The 27,951-nt window shown below is 35.8% G+C and overlaps 2 protein-coding genes across 4 annotated transcripts; both read left to right on the top strand.

The window, feature by feature from the left end:
* The first annotated feature begins 34 nt into the window (after nucleotides 1-34).
* Nucleotides 35-14,966, top strand: LOC125862058 (protein ENHANCED DISEASE RESISTANCE 2). 3 transcript variants are annotated; one of them, XM_049542035.1, is made up of 22 exons: nucleotides 35-622; nucleotides 1,340-1,414; nucleotides 3,326-3,379; nucleotides 4,085-4,150; nucleotides 4,266-4,369; nucleotides 5,293-5,360; nucleotides 5,443-5,559; nucleotides 5,737-5,777; nucleotides 5,879-5,979; nucleotides 6,743-6,838; nucleotides 7,245-7,309; nucleotides 7,392-7,463; nucleotides 7,605-7,760; nucleotides 8,418-8,647; nucleotides 8,738-8,777; nucleotides 8,885-9,030; nucleotides 9,128-9,229; nucleotides 10,846-10,890; nucleotides 10,980-11,120; nucleotides 11,856-11,951; nucleotides 12,044-12,145; nucleotides 14,682-14,966. In XM_049542035.1, exons 1-22 carry the CDS (start codon nucleotides 485-487, stop codon nucleotides 14,790-14,792), a joined length of 2,166 nt encoding a protein of 721 aa, XP_049397992.1. In that variant the 5' UTR covers nucleotides 35-484; the 3' UTR covers nucleotides 14,793-14,966. The 3 variants fall into 3 exon arrangements, with proteins under 3 accessions (XP_049397992.1, XP_049397991.1, XP_049397993.1); XM_049542034.1 differs by having other exon boundaries at nucleotides 36-622; nucleotides 8,876-9,030; XM_049542036.1 differs by having other exon boundaries at nucleotides 436-622; nucleotides 4,259-4,369; nucleotides 8,876-9,030.
* A 1,711-nt stretch (nucleotides 14,967-16,677) lies between these two features.
* LOC125862966 (PHD finger protein ALFIN-LIKE 4-like) lies at nucleotides 16,678-27,878 on the top strand. Its single transcript, XM_049543097.1, has 5 exons — nucleotides 16,678-16,882; nucleotides 17,196-17,228; nucleotides 19,956-20,184; nucleotides 20,819-20,951; nucleotides 27,262-27,878. Exons 1-5 carry the CDS (start codon nucleotides 16,783-16,785, stop codon nucleotides 27,532-27,534), a joined length of 768 nt encoding a protein of 255 aa, XP_049399054.1. The 5' UTR covers nucleotides 16,678-16,782; the 3' UTR covers nucleotides 27,535-27,878.
* The last annotated feature ends 73 nt before the right edge of the window (nucleotides 27,879-27,951 follow it).

Consider the following 27,951-nt stretch of genomic DNA (forward strand, 5'->3'; position numbering starts at 1 on the left):
TGCCATATTTTGACTATATACGTATTAACGCCACCAAATTTTTTTCCTTAGCTCGTTTTTTTCTGCTCAATTTTTTCAGAATTGTGCAGAGGAAGATTCGAATTTCATTGATTCATAGTCTTTTAGGCTGCGATCATCTTTTGGGATTCAAAATCAACTTTTTTGTTGAATTTTTTTCATTTTTTTTTGGTTTTTGGTTGAGTAATTGTTTGCAAAAAACCATAGCTTTCGCCGTCAGTGAAGAACTTTTTCAAATTTGAATTTTGAATTTGGGTTTTGCTGATTAGTTGAAAAGATCTGATTTTTTGAAGATGGATAGAGTTGCATAGTGTTCATCGAACTAGCGGAAGTGAGGATTCAAACTCTGAGCTTCCGGATTTTTGGCAATTTTTTTGAGTTTTTTTTTTAGGGATTTATTGTATATAGTTGCTGATTGTGGGGATCAGAGAAAAGGGGTTGGAAAAAGTTTGATTTTTGAAGTGAAATGTCAAAGGTGGTGTATGATGGGTGGATGGTTAGGTATGGGCGGAGGAAGATAGGCAGATCCTATATTCACATGCGGTATTTTGTCCTCGAGACGCGATTGTTGGCTTACTACAAGAGAAAGCCTCAGGATAATGTGGTTAGTTTCATGAATTTGAATAATTTGTTTGAAGTTTTAAGGCTACTATATAGTAACATTGTAATTTGCAAGTCTTATATTCACTAGGAAGAGTATTATTATTGCTCTTTTTGTTTCAATTTAAAAATAAGCTAGATTAAATTTTATGGTCTTAAACTTAATATGTTTGTAATGTATCAAAATCAAAATGCCTTTTAGATCTTGTGATCACATTCTATGTAGAAAGTCAGAGTTGCATAGTCACAAAATACATAAAAAGGCATACTTTTTGAAACAAACTGAAAAGGAAAGTAGAACTTTTAATTTGCAACGGATGGAGTATACCTTTTCGTATTGAGATTTGAATGTCACTAGCAAATTTAGAGAACTTAGTGTTAGAGAACTTCAAACTACTGAATATCGGATAAAAGGAGTTCAAATGGAATGAAATGTACAGTGAGAATTCATATTATCGGATCCGAACTAGCTTGAAATTGAACCTTGTGACTTTGAGCTCAATTTACTTGACCTTTTGATTTGATAGAGAATAATTTCTTGATTGAAGTCTTACATAAATGATGCTTTTTCAGGATATCATCTTTGCTTAGTGTAGGATGTTGAAATGTGAGTCAAGGAACTTCAATTGGATAGTTGTTTCTAATAGTGCAGGATCAGTGGAGAAACCTGTAGTCTCTTAAACCCCTAATAATTGATTTATGATGTTGCTGTGATTATTAGGTTCCAATCAAGACTCTTCCCATAGATGGTAATTGTCGGGTGGAGGACCGAGGCCTGAAGACTCATCATGGACATGTGAGTTGTTCTCTACCGTTGTTGTTTGCTATCTGACAAGTATACATGGAGTAATAAATTTATTTGAGAGAACCTGATCGATTTAATGGAACATCAAGCTCTTTTTCTAGGATTAATTGTCAATTTGTCGTTGTTCATCTATCATTTGCTTGTATGGACTTCTTATACAACAAACAACAACACACCCCAGTGTAATCCCACAAGTGGGGTCTAGGTAGGGTAATGTGTATGCAGCCTTACCCTTACCTTGAGGAGGTACAGAGGCTGGACTTCTAATATGCATGAAAAATTAGGTATTAAGAAGATGTGAGCATGGGTTGTAATAATTTGATTTGTTTATTCATGATATCTGTCTTTGCGTTATATATTGAGGGGATAGTCCAGTTAAGAATGTATGACAAATGTTTTTGGTAAAAAGAAATCCCTTTCTTACTGTTTGATTTTTGCCTTAAATAACAAGAGCTGTGTTTGCTAGTCAAGCACAAACTATTGTTACTAAATCTAACAATGAAAAGTGGCACAATAGGCTTAAAATGTGTAATTCTAGTATTCTTTAAGTCATCAATGGTTGAATTGCATTGTTGTCTGACCTGAATGTGTAATGCTAGTATTGTTTAATACTTCAATGGTTAAATTGAGTTGTTGTATGACCTGGATGTCTCAAGTACTTAGTTGTAGTGTTACTTGTGATGGTCAAATTTAGGGTGATTTTTAGAGTTGAAAATTCTTGGATTAAAAGGTTTTTATGATGGATAAGGGCCTAGAGATGCTTGAACCAGTGTGGGCCAAAAAAGATGAGAAACATGCTGTATTAGAGCTGGGAAATTGATGATAGTTTTCGAAAGGGAGGGGGAATTGATGGGGGAGATGTTGTAGGAGTCCCTCTCACATCCAAGTGCATCATACAAATAAAAAGCAACAGAAATCTTCTGATTAGAAAAAGTAGCTTAAATTGCCCGAACTTAAAACATTGAAATGTCACTCAGTTATAGATTCCATGACTTAATCCTACCCTATAAAGAATTCCACAAAGCCCACTCTCTTACATATCATTCAGTTGATTCAGATTACTGAAATAATAGGCATACTGTATTGTGAGATGGGGTATGCACCATCTTGCATTTACTTCATACTGTAAGGATTTTTTGAAGTTATTTCTCAAATTATGAAAGGTTAAAAATCATATTCTAGCTCCATCTTTGTGAGATTAATTGATCTTCACTGTTAACTTTAAGTTGTAGGGATTCACCCCTTCCTGTTTGGGTATTTCAGTATACGATAACTGAGGTGGTTTGTATGGGCGAAGTCTAGTTTATTCTTTAGATTATTAATCTGCCCCATGTGGAATTCTTTTAGTATTCTGTCATGTGTAATTCCATCGCTAAAGTGTCTAAATCCAATGTGTATTTTGCACTTCAAATTGTTAACCTACCTCAGAATATACATTTTTAGTATCAATTTTTCGCTTATTTAGCTAAAGGGTCCATTATATATGGCATAACAAAAAAAAAAGCTTTTTGGGAAAAGAAGAAAAAAAAGGGCATGAACATCTATGGCCTAATTACAGAAGTAGTGAACTTGATCAAATTTAGTGAAACATATTGATGGAATAAAGAAAATTGACACGATGTACATTTCAACCAAAATCTTAACTAGGTTCCCGAGTTAAACGAAGGGCTGTTACATCTTTACTTTAATGTTTATTTGTGCATTGTTAGCTTTATTATAAACATGAATCCATTTTCTTGAATTCTGAAGTATTTGTGCCGACAACAATTTATTGCAGTTGAATTCTGAAATTTTTGAAGATGTCCTACAATAACTTTTTGACGCGTGTTGTGATTTATGCTTGATGAATAGACATACTTAACATTTCTGTTTGAGGATGTTAATCTTATGTATATCTTTCAGATGGTTTATGTCTTATCAGTTTACAACAAGAAAGACAAGTATAACCGTGTCACGGTGCGTGATCTTCTCTATCCACTCTGTTCTTGCTCCAAACAGTTTACTTCACCATCTCAAATGTGTATGCAAGTTTTCAAATGCATATTTCATTCTTGTCGTATTACATCTCAAGTTGATCTCATTCTTGAATTGCTTTAGCCCCTCCTCATAGTTATTGTTGTTGTTGTTCTCCTGATAGTTATGTCATATCAGTCCAACCTTTGCTGATAAAACTAATGCAGATGGATACTGATGGAACTTTTCAGGACTATCTCACGTATATCGGGGATATTACATTTTCCCATTCAATTATGCATACAAAGTTCAATTTGCAATGCAAACTATATACTGTCAGATTAAATAGCTGTCAGCGATCAGATTCGAAAGCCATAACTAAGCATACATGACCTTTATTTGACTGTTATTAGGGTCCAAACACTGCCTTCTGAATTGGTAACTGTATTAATAAAAACACCTTAAAGGTGCAAGCAAAAGTATTTACAGAACAACAGCAAAACTATGTCCCTTCTCTTCTTAGAGAGATCCTATCAGGTCTATTAGTTTCTCATTTACTCTAAATCTCTAATTCATTTTGATCTTCTGAATATCACTTCTTTTTATCTTCAAAGCACCTCATATTTCGTTCTCTCCAAATAAACCGCCAAATTCACGAAGGTCTAGATATCGAAGAAACTATTCATATTAATCATTATCTTGTTCCAGATGGCAGCTTTCAACATTCAGGAGGCACTTATTTGGAAAGAAAAAATTGAATCAATCATTGATCAGGTTGTTTTCTCGTGTATTAAAGCTTCCCCTTGATATTTCCTCCTCAGATATATAGTTCTTCTACCTCTTCTTGTCTAGATATACTTGAAGGTAGTAATATGTCTTCAGTTTGCAGCATCAGGAGTCTCAAGGAACTAATGGCAATAAGTACAATTCGTTTGAGTATAAATCTGATATGGACAATGGGAGGAATGCTTCCTCATCAGATCATGAAAGTCAGTAAGTATTCTGCTTTTGCCTTCTGCGAGTTATGGAGGTGTTGGTATATTCGATTCAGAATGTAGAAATACGTCCATCCCACTATTTCTTTATGTTCTATTTCTGTTGCATTTCTCTTTTGAAATTAATTAGCTCTTGACTTGTCATTGCATTAGTAAGTTTGGTTTTTAAATTTAACTGTGAAAAAAAAAGTGTGCTGACAAAAGATGAGTTTGCTAAATACTTTCTATTGAGTTTAATATTTGCTGATATTTGTTCATTAAAGAGATCACCACTACTAAATAGAATGGCCAAAAACAGAAAGCAAAGCTAAATTTACTAGATCTATGTCCATTTTGTTTTGGTATCGTTGTTAGTTATATTGATAAGGTCTATGAGAATACTTCTCCAATTTCTTGAGGGAAAACCTAGTTAACAAGTGATGTATGTCCACCTTAATCCACGGCACTGGGGCCCTTAAAATGGACCGGGTCTGGCTTCCCTCAATCTCAAGCATAGTGATTTTAATTGGTATTGTACCTTTAGGTTTGATCTACTTACATAATTTTTTAGAAATGTTTGAAGACTTTTGAGAATGAAAACGTATATCCTGTAGTGTATTCGTGTTTCAAGTATCTTGTTTTTGAAAGATAAATCACCTTCTGGTTTTGCTTCAGAAATTGGTCTAAAATGACTCTATGAATGAAAGAAGGCCTTCAATTTGGGAGGACCAAACAGCTAATTATTCTTACTAAGATTGTGAAGCACACGTTAATAATTTGAAAGATTGTAGTTCAGTCCTCGATTGTGCCTTTTACACACATAGGCACATGACTCATCTTATAAGATTTATGTGTACCTATGTAGCACATCCTTTTTAGTCCAAGCACTAATCTTTCAACTGCTCCAGCTTTTACAATTGTAATGGTCGTCCAATATTATAGGTTAAGTGCTGCTGAGGATGAAGATGATTCTCATCCGAACTTGCTGCGAAGGACAACCATTGGAAGAGGTTGTTATTTTGTCACTTGTCTGGTCTTGTTTTGCTGTCTACATGTTTTCTCAGCTATCCATTTTGCATCTTAAATGGACAGGTCCTCCTGAGTCTGTATTTGACTGGACCAAGGAAATAGATTCTGATTTGGCAAACCAGAATGGGAGTAACCAGGTGTTCTCCAGAAAGTACTGGCGCTTACTTCAATGCCAAAATGGTTTGTATAATGTTTTTATCTCTATCTTCCTGTAAACATGTGTTTTCTGGCAATGATTTGAATCTGTATTCTTTTATGCTTACTTTTGTGTCTTTCGGTGTAGTTAAGCTGTACAACATATACAGTGGTATCTTCATAGACCATTGACAATTTTCCTCCACTAATGTGTGAATGTAGGCCTTCGCATTTTTGAGGAGCTTCCGGATGGCGATTTACTAGTATGAGTTCATCTTTGTGTTCTATGCTGGCACAAGCATTTCCTAATTTACAGAAGTATGTTTTTTCAGGGTATTTCATGTAGTCCTCTTTCTCTATGTAGCCAAAAAGCTGTAGTAGAGCAATGAAGGCTGTTGGGGTTGTGGAGGCTAGTTGTGAAGATATATTTGAGCTTGTTATGAGCATGGATGCAACACGTTTTGAGTAAGTAATGTGAACTGTCTAGTTATTCATTGTTGTCTTCGTATTTACTTCTCGTTCCAAAGTGCTTTTGTTGTTTGTAGATAGGTTCATTCTGGAAATTATCATTTGACTTTTTTGTTACGAGCTCTCAATTGGCAGTAATCTCTGAATTTGTGCATTTTGGTATCCAGAAATTGCTGCTCCTTGGTGTGTAGCTAGTCTAAGCAACACCTTTTTGGCTTATGTTGGTTACACTATGGCTTTAGTCGTGATGTAGTGACTAACTCTTGTTGTTCCATTTAGGTGAGTGTAGAAAAGATATAGGGTAATAGCATTCTGAGAATGCATGATAACTCTCTCAAGTTATTGTGAATTAAATTATATAGTGTTTAGCAGAACTTTGGAAAAAAATAACTACAACCTTATAATTCTCCAAATTATATAATTTTTAATAAGGATTATCCTAATTACATCATTATGGAGATAAAGGATCCTTCCATATTTAAGTGGAAAATGGTAGAGGGGCGGGCCCATTGTACACCAAGTTCCGAACCTTGCGCCACTAGCCTTCGTAAATTTCTCAGTTATGCCAAGCACTTCTTTCAGATTCTTATGGTGAAATATGAAGCATTCTTTTTAATTACTTTCTCACTTTGGGGAACAAAGTTTAGACGCGGTGATTATATGCAGCCATTAAAAAACATAATGTCTATGTTAACTTATTGCTAAAAGTCATTATCATTACATTCTTTGTCATTTCAGTCTCCAACTATTTGTCTAACAGGTGGGACTGTAGCTTCCAGTATGGTAGTTTAGTTGAGGAGGTAGATGGACACACAGCAATACTCTATCACAGACTTCAACTTGACTGGTTCCCTACGTAAGATTACTGACTTCTTTGTCGTAATGATTGCTTTTCTGTTTTGTATTTCTCATTGGACTTCTGCTTTAGTTTGGTTAAATTAGCTCCATCTCCTAATATACTGGTTCTAAATCACCATCAGAGTTCATGCATCTCCTCGTTTGTTTCTTTTTTTTTCCTCTGAAAAATGTAGTTAATAAAAATTATGATTTTGTTTTGTGCTCCCCATCCCTCCAAATGCACTCACAAAAACAAAGATAGAAAAGGAAATCTCATTGCAAAATTCCAGTCCAATCAATCAAGTATGCCTCCATACCAAGTTACTTGTGCCGGCTGTATGAATCCCTGTAACCTTGCTCTCTATGCTGGCCCAATTTTTTTCCGAAAGATTCTTGTTATTTAGATTGACATTAACTGTATGCAGGTTAGTATGGCCTCGTGATCTTTGCTATGTACGTTATTGGCGTCGAAATGATGATGGAAGTTATGGTAAGTATATCCAAAGGCTCTTATCTTGTGAGCTTATCTTTTGTTCCATGACTGTACTTGATTTGCCATCATTATTCTGCAGTTGTGTTATTTCGTTCCAGGGAGCATGAGAATTGTGGTCCACTACCTGGATATGTTCGAGCTCATATTGAGAGTAACCTCTTTTTCCTTCAACTCATTTAGTTAGTTGCTCTGAATACATATGAAAACCATAATTGATGATTCTCTATATATCTTCCGCAGAAGTATTTTGAAGGTTTTATCTTATGTACTAACCAATTATCACCACTCACAGGTGGTGGATTCAATATTTCCCCACTCAAACCTCTTAATGGGAGGCCCAGAACACAAGTGCAACATCTTATGCAGATCGATTTAAAAGGATGGGGTGTGGGCTATGTCTCGTCATTTCAGCAACATTGTCTGTTGCAGATGTTAAACAGTGTGGCGGGTTAGCTTTTCTTATGCTCTGCTGAAGTCACATAGTTGAGAAACTTCAAGTTTGTTATGACATACTTTTTCATTTGCATTAAATTGTTTGGCATTGGAGAGTCACTAGTGCTTGTAAGCGATTTCAGGAAGCTTCAGCCTTCCTCTTCCACCTCTTCACTTATTGTTGCATGTAAGATAGTGGAATTGATAGTTGTTTGGTCAACAGAAAGGCGAGAAGGGAAAAGTAACTAAGTTAATGATTCTTTTCCCTTTGTTCTTTTTCTTTTGATCAAATAAATATAAGTACAACCAATATGGATGGTCAACTAGAACAAAATTTATGGGTTGTGTGCATGCAAAAGGTTAATGAAAGGGGTTTGGGAGACTTATCTAAATAAATTGATTTCCTATTTGGGAATGGAAACCAGATACATCTTTGTCTGGATTTTTGTTGTGGGCAATAACATTAGAGCCATGTTCCTTTTTATATAGATGGTTGGATAGAACTGTTAGAAGCTTAATGCTGCACATTCAGTATAAATTTCGACGTCATCTTGGTGCTATTAATGAGTTGATTTGATTTATAAAAAAAAAATGGAAAAGAAACTGTACTTTCTTGATTGATATTTTAATGAAAGCTTAGTGTGCAACTTACTTTTAAATTGTCCTCCTTCAGGACTTCGTGAATACTTTTCTCAAACTGATGAAAGGACTGCTGCTCCAAGAATCCCAGTTATGGTTAATATGACATCCGCTTCAGTCTCTTCCAAGAGGAATCAAAAACTTCAGGAGACTCCTCATCACCGTACTCGTTCATTGGACCAAATACGAGCTGCAAATAGAAATGCTTCAATGATGGATGAGTACTCTGATGAGGAGGAAGATTTCCAAGGGGCTGATCAAGAGGTGGGGACTTTATGCATATTCATAGTACTTTCAGCATCTCTTTCATAAATACGTGCTGGCTGCTGAGCATGTGGTTTGGAATTTTTGCAGGTAATGCCACCCAGCCCTGAACGTGAAATGAAGAGAACTGGTATGTGCTGTCCATTATGTATCATGTTCGTAGTATTCACTAAATATTTGTATTGTCTGCACAAGTTCTTTACTGACATTAGTTTTGTACTTGTGAAGCACTCGAAGAAGAACCTTTGGATCAAATTGATTTTTCCATCTTTTCGGGTAACCTTCGACGTGATGACCGTGATAATAGTCGTAACTGCTGGAGAATATCTGATGGAAATAACTTCAGAGTTCGTAGCAAGAACTTTAGCTATGATAAATCAAAGGTGTCCTTTAGTTGTTTCTCATTTCCTTGGTAATCTCTTCGGCTTTTTGATAATCTATGTCACCATGATCTAAAATCACTTTGGAAAATGCTTGTAGATTCCTGCTGGTAAACCTCTGATGGATCTTGTTGCTGCTGACTGGTTTAAAGATACAAAACGGATGGACCATGTTGCTAGACGTCCTGGTTGTGCAGCACAAGTAAGTAATACATTAGCTTAGTTTCAAGGGATGACTACCCATTTAGGGTATTTTGTGTTGATAATTGAATGTTAACCAGCAATCGAAAACATCACATTGCAGTCAAGATGTTTTCCTCATTTTCATTTGGTTCCAATAGAAAATGTTGGAAGGAAGAAAGGATGTCATAATCACACACTCACACACACCGTTAATCAAAATTCTATGAAGGTTATACATAGAAATAAGAGACGCACTGAAAGAATGGGAAAAGAATAATGTCTTTGCTTTTGCATAACTGTGTTTTCTTTATGGAGAACACTTACACTAAGTATAACTATATATACTTTGCTACTTAACTATCGAAAACTCTCCCTCAATCCGGTGCATACAAGTCATCATATTGTGCTTGTTACATAGGTAACTAATGTGGGGACAAGTGACAGGTTTGGTGAATATATCTGTTAACTGATCTATATGACTTCACAAACTTGCTAAGGTGTCTCCTAAAAGTTCTTTTATCTGAATGTATTTTTTCTCTCGTGAACACCAAACTTGATGCAATATGAAGAGCAACTGATTATCACTATCTTTTTCTGTCTGTGAAGATCCCACCAGAGCGCCGTCTACTTCTAATAATCCACAATTGTGTTCTCATCTAACTGATTTCTCCAAATTTCGATTCTTTTAAGCAGTTGTTTGATCCATGTTACTGCACTTAATCTAGCAACCACATTTTTTCTTACTCGTCCAAGGCACCAAATTACCTCCAATTAGAATGCAATATAGAAAAGTTGTGTGTCTATTAATATATAGGGAGAAACCATCAGGTTTAGGGGGAGTCTAGTGTTTCTGAACACACCTTTCTCTTCCTAATAAAGTCATTCTTACTTCATTCTTCAAAGACATAGAAGGTTATCTTATGACCTTGTGTTTCCCAACAAGTGCTTGGTCAAATTGAAGCATTCGAAGTTGGATGAAGGCTGTGTGCCGTTAAACTTCACTACTAGGAAAGGAGAAAATTAGATTGAGATAAAGGAAGATTAACTTTTGAGACATGGAAATGAAGTTAGTTGTGATGCTATTTTGAGATGCCCAAAAGCATTGTCTATTTTTTAGAAAAGTAAGATTCCTGCCTCTTTTACTTTACTCTTCGAAAAATATTGATGAAGTTCAACGAGCCCCTTTTTATTCTTCCAAGTCACTTTAATAAATTAGAAGTATTGGCTTATATCTTTTCATCAATTTTGTTTCACTCTTAAGCAATAGCTTTTGTACAGATTTATTACACTGAGCATTATAATACTAGTGAACTTTAAAAAATCAAAAGTCCATTTTACCATAGGCTAGAGTTCAAGTCCCAGTGATGGACTGTTAATTTTCACTGGTAATTGGCTTATGTTGGAGTAGGGCGTAGGGCTCTCCAGAAGACCTGTATGTTTTTTTAGGTTATGGTTTCTTTACCAAGGACAGAAAAGCCATATTCCTAATAATAGTGTGGTCCTGCTTAAGTCTCCAATTATGTGCTTTAATTTTGTGCATGCTATCAATTTTAGCTGTAGAACTTAAGCTTATCCTATTTGTAGTCAAGACATCAAGTACCATAATTTAATTTGTTTTGGTGCATTTATTTCCAGGTTGCTTCAGAAAAAGGACTGTTTTCTTTAATTGTAAATGTGCAAGTAAGCTATTCCACTGCTACTTACTGGTTTGAGTTAAACTTGCAAGTGCTCGTGAAAGAAATAAGTGAATAACATTTTTCTTCTGAAAGGTTCCTGGATCAACACACTACAGCATGGTTTTCTATTTTGTCATGAAAGAGTTAACATCTGGCTCTCTTTTGCAACGGTTTGTTGATGGGGATGACGATTTCCGTAATAGTAGAATGAAGCTCATCCCGTCTGTGCCAAAGGTACCTTTATTTCTATCAACTTTTTGAATGATTTCCGGTAGTAGAATGTTTATTGATGACGCTTCTGATACTATGATGAATACAACCATAAGATGCTTTTAACTAGTTATGATTTTATATGATTCTAGGACAAACTTGGTGGTTTTACTTTAAACTCATCTCTTCAGGAAAAAATTGTTCTGGGTGGGCTGAGATAGATAATTGTTCTCAGGTTCATGCAATAATTTATGGGTAGTGGATGACAACGGAGCAGCATATGTGAGAACTTTACTTTTTGAGATTGAATAAGTGAGATAACTCAACTATTACATTGGAACTTTAACCAATAGCTGAAGAGTAAAGATGTCACCAATACAGAATTTACTTGAGAAATCAGGGACACTATCTTGGAATGAAAGTATAGGACTCCTCTTTCAAGAAGATGTTCTCGGTTGAGATTCTTGTGCATTTTTATTCGTCAGAAAAGTTTATTGGTTCTCTGCATTGAAAATTTCTGTTTCTATTCCCTGGTTTGAAGTTTCCAGTGTTTGGTCAATCTCTGCATATAAAGTAGTTTGAAGCCATAGCAAGTTTCCTTTTACAACATGCATGTGATCATCAAATGCATGTTAAACAGATGCGCATGCTGAAACTTGTGATCCATCTTTGAGAGATTTTGCTGTGTTCTCCACGTCCTTCTATATCTTTATTACAATGTATATGTGCTTAGAATTGACAACTGTCATGTACATGAAGGGATCATGGATTGTGCGTCAGAGTGTTGGAAGTACTCCTTGTTTACTGGGGAAGGCAGTTGACTGCAACTATATCCGCGGTCCCAAGTATTTGGAAGTAAAGACTTGTGTCCCTTTTCTTTGAGTTATTTAACAAATAGAGACACAATGTTGTCTCGGATTTGATCATGTGTTGTTTATATTCTGTAGATTGATGTTGATATTGGTTCTTCCACTGTGGCGAATGGAGTTTTGGGGCTTGTGATTGGTGTAATTACAAGCCTAGTAGTTGACATGGCTTTTCTTGTACAGGTATGTGAATGGACCTTCACCTGCAAGATTTTGTTTTCTTGTTGCTATATTTATCTGTACAGTTTGTTGAACTCTGTCAAAGTACGTTGAGTCCAACTATCTTGGAATGTGGGGATAATTTTGAGTTATATAGGTACAAGTATGACATACGTCTTCTGTCCCATTTTATATTGCACCATTATTATTTGGAGAAGTCAAAAAAATTTTGCATAGAAGGATTTTTAAATACAGTAATAGAAAATTGTGACTTGTTGCTTTCTATGTAGTTCTTGATTATGTGTAAAATTCATTTAAAAAACTAAGGAATTGATGTCCGAATAGAGACCTAACGTCAGATGAGTATTCCTCATTCTTCTGGTCCTATCATCTATTTTGGGATGAGAGAGTAACTAAATGAATTGATGAAGTTAGTCTAATACTCTAATACATAAAACTTGAAACAGTCGGATGTTTTTCGGTATAGACTTGTAAGTTGGATATCTGGACTCCTGTTTAAGTTACCATAAAGCCAGAAATTGATAACTAGACAGATAACAACATACACAGTGTAAACCAATTTTTGGAGGTCTCCAGCATATCCTTAATGCTGATGAATACAACATTATCTTTATCAAAAAAAAAAAAAAACAACATACACAGTGTAAGTGGGGTCTGGGAACGGCAATGCATACGCAGCCTACCATATCTTGTGAAGGTAGAGAGGTTGTTTCCGATAGACCTTCCGCTCAAGAAAAGGAAATATGGTAGTGAAGAAGTTATGTAGAAATAATAAAGAACAATCTTTACGTAAATTGCAGAGAATTTCCTGACTCAACCAAAAAGCTTAACATAAATTTCCTGATAAGAACATAGTATGTACACACCTTTGAATTGAGAGAAGAAGAAAAAGAGGTAGTAGCGACAAGAACAGAGTATCATTGTAGTTTTATATTATACTCCCATCATACCTAATTAAATATTAACATTTCTATGTTTGGTATATCCCAAAATAAGTATTAACTTTCTTAAAAAACAGATATCTATTCAAATATTATATGAGGAAGAAATTATGCACGGGCTACTTTTACACTTTTTGATAAACTTTTTTCCCTTATAAACAATCTAAAAGCAGTGGTAAGGAACTTAATACGTACTCTTAGTGATTGTATTAAGTCAAAGCAAAACATTGATTTGAGGCATATGGTTTATAGGACAATCTCTTCTTCTTTTTCTATAATGGTGGTGTTCTGATCTGCATGCACCTAGACTATTCTACTGGATACTTGTCATCTCCTAAGTCCCACCAACCTAGTTGCTCGGACTCTTCACTTTTGGTGCCGCACCCATGTCGACACGACATGGGTGTGGGTGTGGGATCTGTGTCCGATTTGGTCAACTGATTTTGGGTACTTTGACCAAAATCGATGGGAAAAGTCTGGATAGTTTTAATGATTTTTGTAGTCAATACAGAAGCTAAGGTGAAATTGAAGAAAATGGAATACCTTTTATATAGAAATTTCTATGTCACTCCTTTTCCTTTAATCTGCTTCCAAGATTCTCCTCAAGTTCTCCACATAATATGTCATAATTCTATTTTTAGATATTTTAATTATTTTTAGGTGAATCCCGGTACCCGTATCCATACATGGATCCATATCCCCGAATCTTAAAAATTAGATCATGAAGGATCCGACCTCTAGATCCTCACCCGTATCGGACACCCCCTCCCGAGTTTGAGCAACTTAGACCGCACCAACATAGGGATTGGGTAACTTTGCCCATCAAGGCTTGTAGATACGAAATCTTTCTTCAAGAATATGGTAATCATGGAAAACTTAAGGAGGATAGGTGGACCATTCGTTTCGGTAGGATGGAAATTAATCAATTGTACTATGCTTGATCTTGCAGTGTTTGTCTCATCTTACTGTATAGAATATTGAAAGTTTTTCAATGTGGAGTGATTTCTTTAGGTGGAATGAAATCGTCACAATGTCAAAAAAGCATTCAGATTCACAGAGAAGGCCTCTAGAACCATTTCACACACCACTCAAGTAATTCTGTACAAACACTATACGATATCTTGAACTTTAAGAATATTTAGAAGTGCCTGCATCGTTGTATGTAAAGTAAATAACAGTGCCAAATAAACTATCAAAAGGAAGCATTTGAACTACTAGAGCCTAGAGGGAAATACAAAAGAGAACTGTTACCTGCTTAGTGATGAAGATGAATTATAGGAGCTACCCCAGTGTACTCTTTTAGTTTGGTGATTGTATTTTCAGTGTATGTTCATGATTTTTTTTGTTAACATTCATTTCTAGTCGAAATTTTCTGTAATAATAAAACTCATATCCCCGCCAACCCCTATGCATCCCCCGTCCCTAATGACAAAAAGAAGATGAAATTGATTCGGATTGATGTATTTGACATTTTTCCCGAGGTCATGCAAATGTGTAATTCATCTTTTCTCTAAAACTTCCTTACTAATTGTAATCCTCTCTATGAGGTTGCTATGTATATGCTGAATCTGATAATGTTATTCGCTAATTTGTGTTAGGGAAACACCCCCGATGAGTTGCCTGAGCAACTAATAGGCGCTGTACGTGCATCTCATATAGAACTCTCAGCTGCTATTGCACCAAACTTGGAACCTGATACTACAGAATAGGTCAAACCACACACATAGTTCACCTTCTTCAGAAGTTGATTCTTGAAACATATGTATACGTAGATGTAGTTCCTTTCTATTTTTCGTTCATCGTGTTCTTAAAATTCGTTTCAGCTCAGAATGGAACTAAGTCTGTTTATAGACGTCAACTTCATTAAATTCTTTTTTTTCTGAGCTCTTTTGATTATCAGTAAGAGCAATGAACTATTGCCTTATTTCCAGGTGCTGATCCAGAATATAAAAAACACGATGTTGGATTTGTTTCTCTCTTTGTAATTGAGTTCTGTCTGTACAGATATGTGAATTGTGTGATCTTTTTGTCTGGAATTTTCCAATTTAATTCATGTCATAGAGATTATACAGCCTCTCTACTTCCGCGAGGTATGGGTAAGGAGGTGAAGCTTCAATATTTTGGGTCAATAAGCTCCCATCTAGTCCTATGTGATAGTGTAATGGCTCAATATGTTAGTGATATTGTTTTGTTCTAGTGTCTAAATACGTACGACTTTAAAACGCGTCATTAGTTTTTTTTTATGACAAGGGAAATTCGCAACCACTACCCTTTGAGTGCGCACATGGTAAAACTCCCACTCCTATGTAATAGCTTGCAAATCATATCGGAGAGGTAAGTTCAGTGCGACGAGCTCGACTCACAAGGTAAACTTCTTGCTTTCGTTGGCAAGGGATTTCGAACTTGAGACCTCCATCATTGAAGTTTCAAGCCCAAACCACTGGGTCACCTTGAGGGGTAGCACGTCATCAGTGTGTAAGGTTTTCTTATTTATATACTCAACATTTGTTTTGTGTTTTGTTGATGGTAGACTTTTTATTCTAAGCTACGGTATTCAAGAATGTGCCAACAAAATTTAAAAAATAAGTTTTTTAATGTGGTTATTAGACCAATTATGTTGTATGGAGCAAAATATTATTGACTAGTCAAGAATTCACACCAATTTGAATGCATAAGTCTAATTATGTATTTATCATATCACAATTCCAAAATACACTTTTAGAATGTGTTTGAAAAACCCACCAAAAAATAGGTAAGAAGAATTAAAATAGAAATAAAAAGCTAATAAAAGGAAAAAGAAAAACTAAATAAAGAAATGAAGAAGGGTAAATATGGATTAAGATCATTTTATTCAATTCATATTTCACCAAATTCATTCTTATCCACATTTTTTTTATAGAGATGAATTGCAATTTAATCCATTCCATTTTTCTCAATCCATTCACAATATAATTTTTGAGGAAAAAAATATATCACTTAAATTTCAATGCCACCTAAAAAAATCAAAGTGAGACATGAAAGTAAAAAAAAAAAAAAAAGAACTCCTTAAAAGTACAAAACCAAAAATATCTCTAAAGTCCGATAAAAAAAAAAATATAACAAACGATAAATATAACTTATTTGTAAAAATATAAATAACAACTCCTTTTCATTTAAAAATACAAACAATTTTTTTTCACTAATTTAGTCAACTATGGATGAAAAAAAGTCAATTTAGACATTTGAAATTTTTTAAAAAAAAAAACAAAAAAAAAAAACCTTTTTTACTCCGTCGTCTCTATTAAAACCCCCTCAAAATTTCCGTCTCCCCCAAAATTTTTCATTTTCCCCCTCTCCCTTCCCTCCATTCTCTCTCTCTGTCTAGCNAAAAATATATTAAAAAATATAACAAATGATAAATATAATTTATTTGTAAAAATATAAATAACAACTCTTTTTCATTTAAAAATACAAACAATTTTTTTTCAATAATTTAGTCAACTATGGATGAAAAAAAGTCAATTTAGACATTTGAAATTTAAAAAAAAAAACAAAAAAAAAAACCTTTTTTACTCCGTCGTCTCTATTAAAACCCCCTCAAAATTTCCGTCTCCCCCAAAATTTTTCATTTTCCCCCTCTCCCTTCCCTCCATTCTCTCTCTCTGTCTAGCTTTCTCTCTCTAACTTTATCTCTCATCAGCAAAGCCATTTCTGTGTCTCATGATGGACGGAGCTCAGCAGTACAATCCTCGAACTGTCGAAGAAGTGTTTAGAGATTTTAAGGGTCGAAGAGCTGCGCTTGTCAAAGCCCTTACTACTGGTAAAAAAGGAAAAAATTCACGATTTTGATAATTGATATGTAACCCCTTTTTTATTTTTATTTATGGGTTTGTTTTTTATTTTTGTTTTGTTTTTGGGTGCTGTGCTAATTTTATTTTTGTTGTTGTTCCATGCAAGTGTATGGATTTTAGCTCTAAGTTCACATTTTTAACAGTTTATATGTAACCCCTTTTTGTTATTTTGTTGTTTTTTTGGGTTTTTTGAGTGCTGTGCTAGATTTTTTTTTTTTTTAAATTTATTTCATGCTAGTATATGGCTTTAATTTGATCTTTTTTGATGTGGGGTTGTTGCAGATGTGGAAGAATTTTATCAACAATGTGACCCAGGTAAAAAAAGTTTTTTCTTTCTTTCGGATTGTTGTGTGCATTTTGTTTTGTTAGGCTTTTGTTATTACCATATATGTTTTTCGGAACAAAATTGTATGTTGATGTTGTGGAGTTCCTGGTGCTAGTTTTTCAATGAATTAGTAATTAGTTTGTATATTTATGTTTACATGTTTACTTTTAGGTGAAACCACTTTGCAGTGTTACTGGTTTTTATTGTTCATATCAGATTGCACTGTTTTACTGTTTTTTTAAGATAGTAGGGTGAATGGTGAATGATGCAGTTTCTCTACCTTCCAAAGTAGGGGTATGGTTTGCGTACATTCTACTTTCCCTAGACCTCATGTTGTGGAATTACACTTGGTACTTTGTTGTTGGGTGAAGGGTGCAGTTGTTGGTCGTATGCTTCAAATAATTATTTGTCTTTTCTTCCTGTTATTGCATTTTACCGATCAGTTATGGAATAGTCATATAATCCAAGTTTTCTCGAATTACTTTGATGTTTCACTTTGCTACTGCGCACTGTCTCTAAGCTTGGTGAAACAGTGGCACCTTCTGAATGTTGTTTCTTATATCAATAGTAGTTTACTATGTGCAAGAGCAGTCATTTGTAATGTCTTCGTTTAATAATGTCACAGCCTTGCATACCTTCCCGATTTTTACTTCAGGCCCCATGAACCTTGTCACATTTGTACATTTTCGCTTTAAATACATTGGCTGGAGTTGGATTTTTGTTGAGAGAACATATGTACTTGTAGCATAAATGCATCAAATGCTAGAGCTGAGCTGTTTTTAAACCTGGTCCTGGGATGTTTAGACTTTCACACCTAATGCATGTTTAGGCACTTCCATATTTTGAATAGTTTTTGCTAAACTTGGGTTAAGATCTATCGTGGACTTGCAATTTTCGATACTAAACTATCTCAATGAGAAAAGAAGCTGATCTACATCATTCTATAATTGTGCAACACAAATATCTCACAGATCTACAAAGCAACCCCCAAGTTCTACAAGTTTATTAAGAATCATCTTAGCAACATTTTTAATCAAGTTAGATAACTCTCTTTTGGTCCCTTTTTTGTGACCGTGTTGTCATGGCCAACTTGTGCATACCTCGGCCCTCGCCCATTTTACTTGTTACCTGCCATCTCCCACCAACATTGGTACGTGTATATTTGCTTATTGAGCCTTAGGTAAACTGGAAGAAATCACCTAGGGATTTTGTCCCTGTTGAGACTTGAATCTTGATCTCCAAGGTTTGCACCTATTTTATTATCCACGAGGCCAGACACTTTGGGTTTTAACTTTCTCTTATGGTCTTGACACTCGGATTCTCTCTTTTTTTGGATGTAGATTTTATAGATGACATCAAAACAGAGGCATAAATTACAAATGAAGAGTACAAAGAGAAGATTAATTCAACTTCAATACAAAAGAGATTAATAGCTTGTTTAGGTCTAGGTGGAAGCTCAGATGAGACTTGTAACCAATGGACAAAGAGAGAAGAAATCCTTGGTCCATAGGACTGTAGAGAATCCCTAGCTTATGGAGGGTAGAGGGGTTTGGCCCCACAGGTGTCATGACATGTGGGCATGACAATGTTGCATGAAATTTTGAATATATCAGCTGGACAAACAAACACATGCTCATGTGAGGAGAATAGGGTAGATGATCTTTTACCGAAGGAGAAAAGAATATTGTGCTGGGGAATGGGCTTCGATCCAGTGGCCCACATTGGATTAAATGATAGGATAGACCCGAATAAAGTTAGTCCATTTGTTCCTTTAATCAATGGAATTTTAGCAAACTAGACCAAAGAACCTCTTTCTCTACAGAACAGATGAGAGAGTCCTTTTGTCACTCCAACAGAGCAAACATGAGATATGGGAGATGATTTTGATTAGGAACCCCAGGATACGACGCCAACAGATGATGACGCTATGTCAATCATCCAGGTGGACACTAGATGACTTTTGAATCATGTGATGTTAAATTAAAGATATGTCAAATGTAGCAAAATGCCCTTTAATCTTGTGGTCTTAAAATTGTGAAAAGTTAACTAAAGAGTTGCTAAAAAAAAGAGGCATTCATTTTGGAACGGACTAAAAAGGGAAGTAGGACAAGCAAATTGAAATGGAGGGAGTATCTGTTTTTGTTATGTCCAAATACACCAAAAAATAGCTGGTATCATGTTCCAGATTTTCTCGATGGCTTTACCAATTTTCATGAGCTCCAACTTTCATAAATATCCCTTAAATTGAATGGGATGACCCAAATTATCCCAAAATTCAAAAGAACATGTTCCAGAGATTTGCTTCAATTGAACAATGTAGAAACAAATGGATGATGCTCTCTGAGTTCTATTGGCACATATAACACTTGTTTACGAGTTGGATACTTCTTTTGCTGAGATTGACACTATGACCCTTATTTTTGTATGCCTCACTCCCCCTCTCTATCAAACATGATAAAGGTTATTGTTTCTCTTATTGGAGTGTTATGATAACTTATTTATTTTTGAACTCATTGCTAAAGACCTATCATGGTTATAGTTGCATCCATATCTTTATGTAGCTATTTTCCAAGGTTACCTTCTACAGTTTCTTTCAATATTTTCAAATTTTCAGATGCTTTCTTGTCAATGCACAATGTGTTGCATTCCACTATTGTGATTTATTCATAACTCAGTCTGAAGCTGAAACTATGTTTTTTATTCTCAATCAATTACAGAGAAGGAGAACCTCTGCCTTTATGGATTTCCCAGTGAAAGTTGGGAAGTCAATTTACCAGCTGAAGAAGTGCCCCCAGAGCTTCCTGAGCCTGCTTTGGGCATAAACTTTGCCCGAGATGGCATGCAAGAGAAAGACTGGCTCTCCTTGGTTGCTGTGCATAGTGATGCGTGGTTACTTTCTGTTGCCTTTTATTTTGGTGCTAGATTTGGGTTTGATAGAGCTGATAGGTATGTTTCTTTTTTCTTTTAAAAAAAAATCTCTTTAGCTCAAATGAAATCACATCTTTCCTAAATTTTGTTGCCACTCAGTATCCGGGCAAAATTTTTAAACTTACAAACCAAAAGATGATTTTCTATATCTATCTCAACTCACTAATGTAATTTCATGCCTTGCAATATTTCTCTGCTGTTTCATCTGATATGATTTACAAGTATGTGGCACTGATAAACACAATGGTGTGAGTACATGGCTTGTTAACTTATGTTACATACATTTATCTTGTAGCTGGTTCCTTTCCTATCTCTTCTCCACTTCTTTCATATTATGGTGTTAAACTGATGCAATTATTGCTTCTATTGATTGATCTTTAGATTGGAGTCCTGCTTTCTTTTTTTCAGCTTTATGGTGTAGGATATCTCCCGACTCTAGTCATTTTCTTAATTATTACTTATTCTTGCTAGACTGTACTTCTTGGGTTTGAGATCTTGAGTGGGAGTGACCGAGTGAGATCAAGAGCTTTCATTTCTAAAATAAGCTTATTCATATCTAAGTAGCTATTTATTTTTATTTTTTTTTAAGTTAATTTAAAGGGCATGTTTTTATCAAAAAATATCTAAGTAGCTATTTTTTCTCGAGTTGCAGGAGAAGGTTGTTCAATATGATAAATGATCTCCCTACAATTTTTGAGGTTGTGTCTGGGACAGCCAAGAAACAATCAAAAGACAAGTCATCAATGTCAAATCACAGCAGCACCAAGTCTAAGTCAAACTCAAAGGTAGTAATACTGGTAACTTTGTGTGACAGATGGAATTTTTGCCTTTTTTTGTTTTTTTGGATTGAATACAGTAGTGGAACATATTCTTCATAAAAAGCTCATTGCCATGAAGTGATTATGGAACAATTTTTTTTTTTAATGAGGAGGGAAACCCGCAGCTGCTATCCTTCGGGTGCGCACAGGGTAAAACCCCCGCTCCTATGCAATAGCTCGCAAACTACATAGGAGAGGTAACCCGCACTAGGCAAGCCCGGTGCGACGAGCTCGACCCAGAAGGCAAACCCCTTGCTTTCGCTAGCAAGGGGTTTCGAACTTGAGACCTCCAACACGAAACAATTTCTAGCATTAATCATTTTTAATTGGACTTACTCCTTATATAGACTTGGGCAGTTCTCCCCTCATTAACTAGCTATTGGTGGTTTGAGTTAGGTCTCCCCTCAAACTCAGTTCTAAGTGGCCCATCACCACAATGCCAATTTCCAAGATTCACTATGTGCAACCCACATCGTCTAAGTATTTATGGCAACTAAAGCCCGCAACTAGATTCTTTTTGTACGTGTCTCTAAGTTCGCAAGGGGAAGTAAATTGAACCCCACGCCATCATCTCCCTTCCTTATACTCATCCCGCAGTCCTGCTGAACATGCACTCTGATTGAATTGATCAGTTACATGTCACTTTATGCGGTGGAGTGGTGTGAAGCGGCAGAGTAGCGCTTCAAGGTGCTGAAGCGAAGCAGTTGAAGAGAAGCGTGTGCTTCAACAACAGATGTGTTGAAGCGGTGCTTAGCGTGAAGCAGTGCTTTTCTGTTTTAAAAGGTTTAGTTTTAATGAAAAAGTAGTCAGTGACTTCTAATCAGACCTAAGTTTTCAGGTAAGCTTATTCTCTTTTCTTCTATCTTCTTCTCCTTTCTTGTTCTGCTTCTCGATCGACTTTCTTCTTTTGCTTCTTGATTGATATTCAGGCCTCTGAGTTTTCTTTTTCTTTTTCTATTCTTTCTTCTATTTTCCTCTGCTCTGTTCTGCTGTTTTATTAGCAGTGATTAATAATTTTGTGATCATAGTAATAGTGATTTCTTATTAACAGTAATTATTTTTCTTAAATCTTAACAGTGATTAAAAATGGGTGACCCAGCTTGGAACCATGAGTAACCTTGATTTTGTTTCTCCCAATGGTCTATGGAGGATTCTTTTATTAAAAAAAAACTGATCCATGGAGGATTGTGTTATCTACCTTTTATTTTTTAATTTAAACTTCACTTATATGTATAGTCTCTCTATATATATATTGGTCTTTTTTACTTTAAATTGCTCTTCACTTCAATGAAGTGTGAAGCAATGTCTTGTCTCCTTTTTTTTGCTTTACGCTTCCTTGAACATTGCCATAGCTAAACTACATAAAGTCAAAATTCACTTTCAGAGGGTCAAGAGTATAATAATTGATGAATTTTCTTAAGTTGTTAGCATCTCCAGGTTTAGTAAAATATTTATGAAAAATTTAGCCACTACATTCAATATTGATATCTATGAGTGCACATGCCTTACAACAACTAGTATGTCATTGATTGAAACTAGGTTGAGTAGTAGTTGAGGATGATGGTAATCTGCTAACGATGCAAATAGACCTAAATTAACCTATGTATTTCTTAAAGTTTAGGCTATTTTTACCCTTCGCGGTGGCCTAGTGGTTTGGCTTGGGACTTCCATAATGGGGGTCCAAGTTCAATACCCCTTGCTGGTGAAAGTAAGGGGTTTGCCTTCTGGGTTGAGTTCGTCGCACCAGACTTGCCTAGTGCGGGTTCTTGTGTGATTTGCAAGCTATTGCATAGAATTGGGGGTTTTACCCTAGGTGCACCCAAAGGGTAGTGGTTGCGGGTTTTCCTTGTTATCAAAAAAATTGTTTAGGCTATTTTTAGGTGGTTGGCCTTAGAAGATCACTCACGCCTCAACTCAAGGTTAGAGACCTATATGATAAGGACTCACCATCTTTTCAAAGATGCATGGTAAGTCCACATCATGTAGGCCTAGTGTTTTACAAAGTGAGAAGCGGTAAGAGATGAGGGCTTGCATCATCAGAGTGTGAAGCAGGGCACATGTTTTTTTTTTCCATCTAAAGCTTAGTTTAATAAAAAATATTAAATTTGCACAAATAAGTAACCAAAAACTCTATAGAAATATCACTCCCTTTGTCCCAATTTATGTGACTTATTTTCCTTTTTAGTTAGTCCCAAAAAGAATGACACATTTTTATATTAAGTAACAATTTAACTATAAATTGTCTATTTTATCCTTGATGAAATGATTTACAGCCACACAAATTTCTATCATTCATTTTGGATCATAAGTTTTAAAAGTCTTCCTTTCTTTCTTAAACTCCATGCCGAGTCAAACTACCTCACATAAAATGGGATGGAGGGAGTATTAAGCAACAACATACCCAGTGAAATCCCACAAAAAGGGTCCAGTGAGGGCAGAGTATTCATAGACCTTACCCCAACCTCGTGGAGGTAGAGAAGTTATTTCCAAAGACCCTGACTCGAGTACTACAAATAGCAAGTATGCAAAGGAAAAGTTACAGAGTAGAAAATATAACAACTAGACTAGATGGTGGTAAAAAGCGAGACACTATAAGATTAAACTACTATGACTACTGATACCACTAAGCCTAAACTCTTCGAGAAGCAAAAAAACACTTCACTATCTATTAACCTTCTACCCTAATTCGCGAACTTCACACCCTCCTATCTATCTAAGGTCATGTCCTTTGTAAACGTTTGACCCTCACCTCACTTAATGCTTTAAGCATTGAAGTGAATGCTTTTAGTAACACTGTGTAGGCCTAACTTGAGGCGTGAGTTTGATTTTTTTGTGTCCAATGTTGAAAAATAGCCCAAACCCTACAAAATATATAGGTTATGCTACTCAACTTAGTTTTCAATAAATGATATTTTGTTGTTGTAAGGCATATGCACTCATAGATACCAACATTAAATGTGATGGTTGAATAATTGGTAAATATTTTATCAAACCTAAAGATGCTAACAACTTTAGAACATTGATTGATCATTGTACCCTTGACCCTCTTAGTTAAGCTTGACTTTATGAAGTATGGTATTGAGTTTGTCAAGTTCTTCGGTGAATTGCTACTCGAATTTAATCAAAGTGTTGATACGATATGACGTAAGTAGTTAATGGTGTGGGGCTTGGTTTACTTCCCCTTGTGAGCTTAGAGATGCACATACAAAAAGAAGCTAGTTGTGGGCTTCAGTTGCCATTAAGACTTAGACGATGTGGGTTACACATAGTGAATCTCATAAATTAACTTGTGGTGGGCCACGTGGAACTTAGTTCGAGGGGGAGATTGTTGGGTGTGCAAACAAGGTCCTATGTTGGTAGTTGAAAAGATTGGGAAGCTATATATAAGGTATATGATCTCTTAATGGTGTGTGGCTTTTTGAGGAAAACTGTGTGGGCTCAATCTAAAATGGTCAATATCCCATCATTTTAAGAGGATTTTGGGTTGTCTTAGCCCATAACTGGTATTAGAGCAAAATGCACCTCACTTGATGTTGGCCCCCCAATAGACCATGCTTTAGATGTCCACACCCTCCCCTCTCACATGCCTTGGGCATGAGGTTAGGTGTTTTTTTTTTAGATAAAGGTAACTGTGTATTCACAAAAGGCTCATCATCAAATAAATAATGAGCATAGGTCACTTACAATCTCATTAGAGCATATCAAACTACCCTATCGGAGATTACAAATTACCTATGAAGTCATCAAAAAGTTCTATATCCCCCATCATATCTTGTTTACACCAAAAGTACAAAAGACTAAGACAATTCATTCTAATTTTCTGGATGTTGTTTCTCTTATCCTCAAAGCATCTTCCGTTCCTTTCTTTCCATAGGGACCACNAATATATAGGTTATGCTTAAGTCTATTTCCATTCAACATCATCCTCGAGTGCTACTCAACTTAGTTTTCAATCAATGACATTTTGTTGTTGTAAGGCATTTGCATTCATAGGTACCAACATTAAATGTGATGATTGAATAATTGGTAAATATTTTATCAAACCTAAAGATGCTAACAACTTTAGAACATTGATTGATCATTATACCCTTGACCCTCTTAAAGTGAAGCTTGAATTTATGAAGTATGGTATTAAGTTTGTCAAGTTCAGTGAATTGCTACTCGAAATTAATCAATTTAATTAAAGCGTTGATACAATATGATGTAAATAGTTAATGGTGTGGGGCTTGGTTTACTTCCCCTTGTGAACTTAGAGACACACATACAAAAAGAAGCTAGTTGTGGGCTTCAGTTGCCATAAAGACTTAGATGATGTGGGTTACACAGTGAATCTCATAAATTAACCTGTGGTGATGGGCCACGTGGAACTTAGTTCGAGGGGGAGATTGTTGGGTGTGCAAACAAGGTCCTATTTTTGTAGCTGAAAAGATTAGGAGGCTACATATAAGGTATATGATCTCTTAATGGTGTGTGGCTTTTTGAGGAAAATTGTGTGGGCTCAACCTAAAATGGTCAATATCCCATCAATTTAAGAGGGTTTTGAGTTGTCTTAGCCCATAACTTGTATTAGAGCAAAATGCACCTCACTTGATGTTGGGCCCCCAAATTAAATAGACCATGCTTTAGATGTCCACACCCTCTCCCCTCACATGCCTTGGGAATGAGGTTAGGCGTTTAAGAATGAAAAAGTCCCACATTGATGGTTAATGAGATGGGTGGTCACCTTAGCAGACTTGAGCAGTTTTCCTCTCTTTGAGCTAACTTTTGGGGTTGAGTTAAGCCCAAGATTCATTTCTTTACATGGTATCAATGTTAGATTCATTCCAATTTATGATTTACCGATGTTGTTGGGCCCCCATATTTAATTGTTTTGGACATGATGCAGGGTGTTAAGTCCCACATCAAATAGGATGATGAAATTTGAACTCCTTTAATGAACTTAGGCAATCTTCACTTCATGAGCTAGCTTTTCGGGTTGAATTAAGCCTAAGATTCATTTCTTTACATGTCACAAATGATATACTTAGATTTTTTAATTTGTTTTTAAAGAGACAACTTGTATTATAAACAAAAGAATACACAGTGTTCTAGTAATACTTACAGCCAAAAGTTAAAGAAGAAAATAAATCTCCTATGGAACTCATAAATAATCAAAAATACTAGGAATATGAGAATAGGCCTCTCACTGAGGACAATGTTCTGCTGGATCTATAGAGGTACTGTAGAATCAGATGTTGGTTCGATAGTTTCTGGCAATTGAGCGGAATTCAATGGAATGGCTTCCTCAACATTCAAGGCTCCCACTTCTTTGTTTCCTTGCTCTGCATGTTCATCTAACTCTAATCTACTGTCCACTTGGATGATTGACATAGCATCATCACCCCTTGGTGTAACATCCTGTAGCTCTTGATCAAGACCTTTTCCATCGATTTGTAAAACCACTGGTGGAGGTTCAAAAAGGCTTTCTCCTCGAATATGTTGAAGGATCTCATCTCCTTTAGGTTGGTTTGCTAGTATCTCATCAACAAAAGGATTAGAGGGCCTTTTATGTTTTTTCCTCCCCTTTATTAATGCTGATTGGGCTGCCCAAAATTTCCCTCTTCTCATTATATCTGCCCACCCATGCTTCCACTCATACAACAGGGCCCACACACCCCACACGTGACCACACACATGTTTGCCCAGCTGTATAATTTTTCAGCTCCTCATACCTTCAATCTGACCCATTTTAGATGATTCTGGAGCTCTGTTTCCTCCTCTGTATCCATCTACTGCAGAGATCTCCAATCTCTTGAAGGAACTTTTGAGACCAAAACTGGAGTGGAAGACATACCAGTCTGATCCAAACTTCCTTCAGGCTTTCCTAGATGGAGTTTGAGAATGGCGTCTACCAGTCTAGTTGGAATTTCTGAGATTTCTAGAACCATTTCCCTTCAGTTCATGGTCTACAGCTGTTGTTGTTGGAAACTCAAAGAGAAACTAATTGTGTTCCATCTCATATATGTTAATGTCATGGTGGTTTTTCCAGGAGCTATTTGACCATCGGCGAATCTTAGAAAGATGTACATTCGGTATCTCCTCTGATAGGCTTCCTACCACGTTCCTATCCACTTAGTCCTTGAAGATTTACGGGTTATTCCTAATTAAGCCATCCTGAAACTTTTTCTATTCATGTTTATTGTGGCATTTGGCACTTGTTAGTTTTATTGTGTCGATATTATTCTGTAAAAACTGCAAGTGGAATTACCATATTTAACCTCATATGATCTGATCACAGGTGGCACAACGTGGTTCTGAATCTCAGATCAAGTATTCAAGACCACAACCAAAAGATGAGGACGAAGATGGTTTGGATGAAGATGACGAGCAAGGAGAAACACTATGTGGTGCTTGCGGGGAAAACTATGCATCTGATGAATTCTGGATCTGCTGTGACATATGTGAGATATGGTTCCATGGGAAGTGTGTTAAAATCACTCCTGCCAGGGCTGAGCATATCAAGCAGTACAAGTGCCCATCTTGCACCAGCAGCAAGAGAACACGCCCTTGATTGCACCTGTGTTATTGAGGTTCATCCTTTGTGAAGTCATGAAACTGTTAAGATCTTTTCGCGGTATGTGAAATGGATTTTTTATGGGAAGCTCTTCGATGCCATATGTTCTATTCTACATTACAATTATCTATTATCTAGTTGCAAGAATGTCATCTAGTTTCTTTTTCTAGTATGTTGTGCTGTGAATGATGTAGGTTACCACTCTGAATTAGTTGTGTAGGTTGTGAAGTTATTGTGTCATGACTGTTCAAATCTCAAGTAGTTGTCTCTGTACTGTTGAAGGAAGCCATTTTTCTCAGTTATGTGATGTTAAGGAGATATTGTTCTTCCCCAAATTTGTTGTCAATCTTTTGTTTCCTGTGGCCTGCAATTTCTAAGTTCCCTCTCTCACCCTCTGATTCGATACATTCTGAA

This window comes from Solanum stenotomum, chromosome 4 (assembly GCF_019186545.1).
Source record: "Solanum stenotomum isolate F172 chromosome 4, ASM1918654v1, whole genome shotgun sequence".
Classification (NCBI taxonomy): Eukaryota; Viridiplantae; Streptophyta; class Magnoliopsida; order Solanales; family Solanaceae; genus Solanum; species Solanum stenotomum.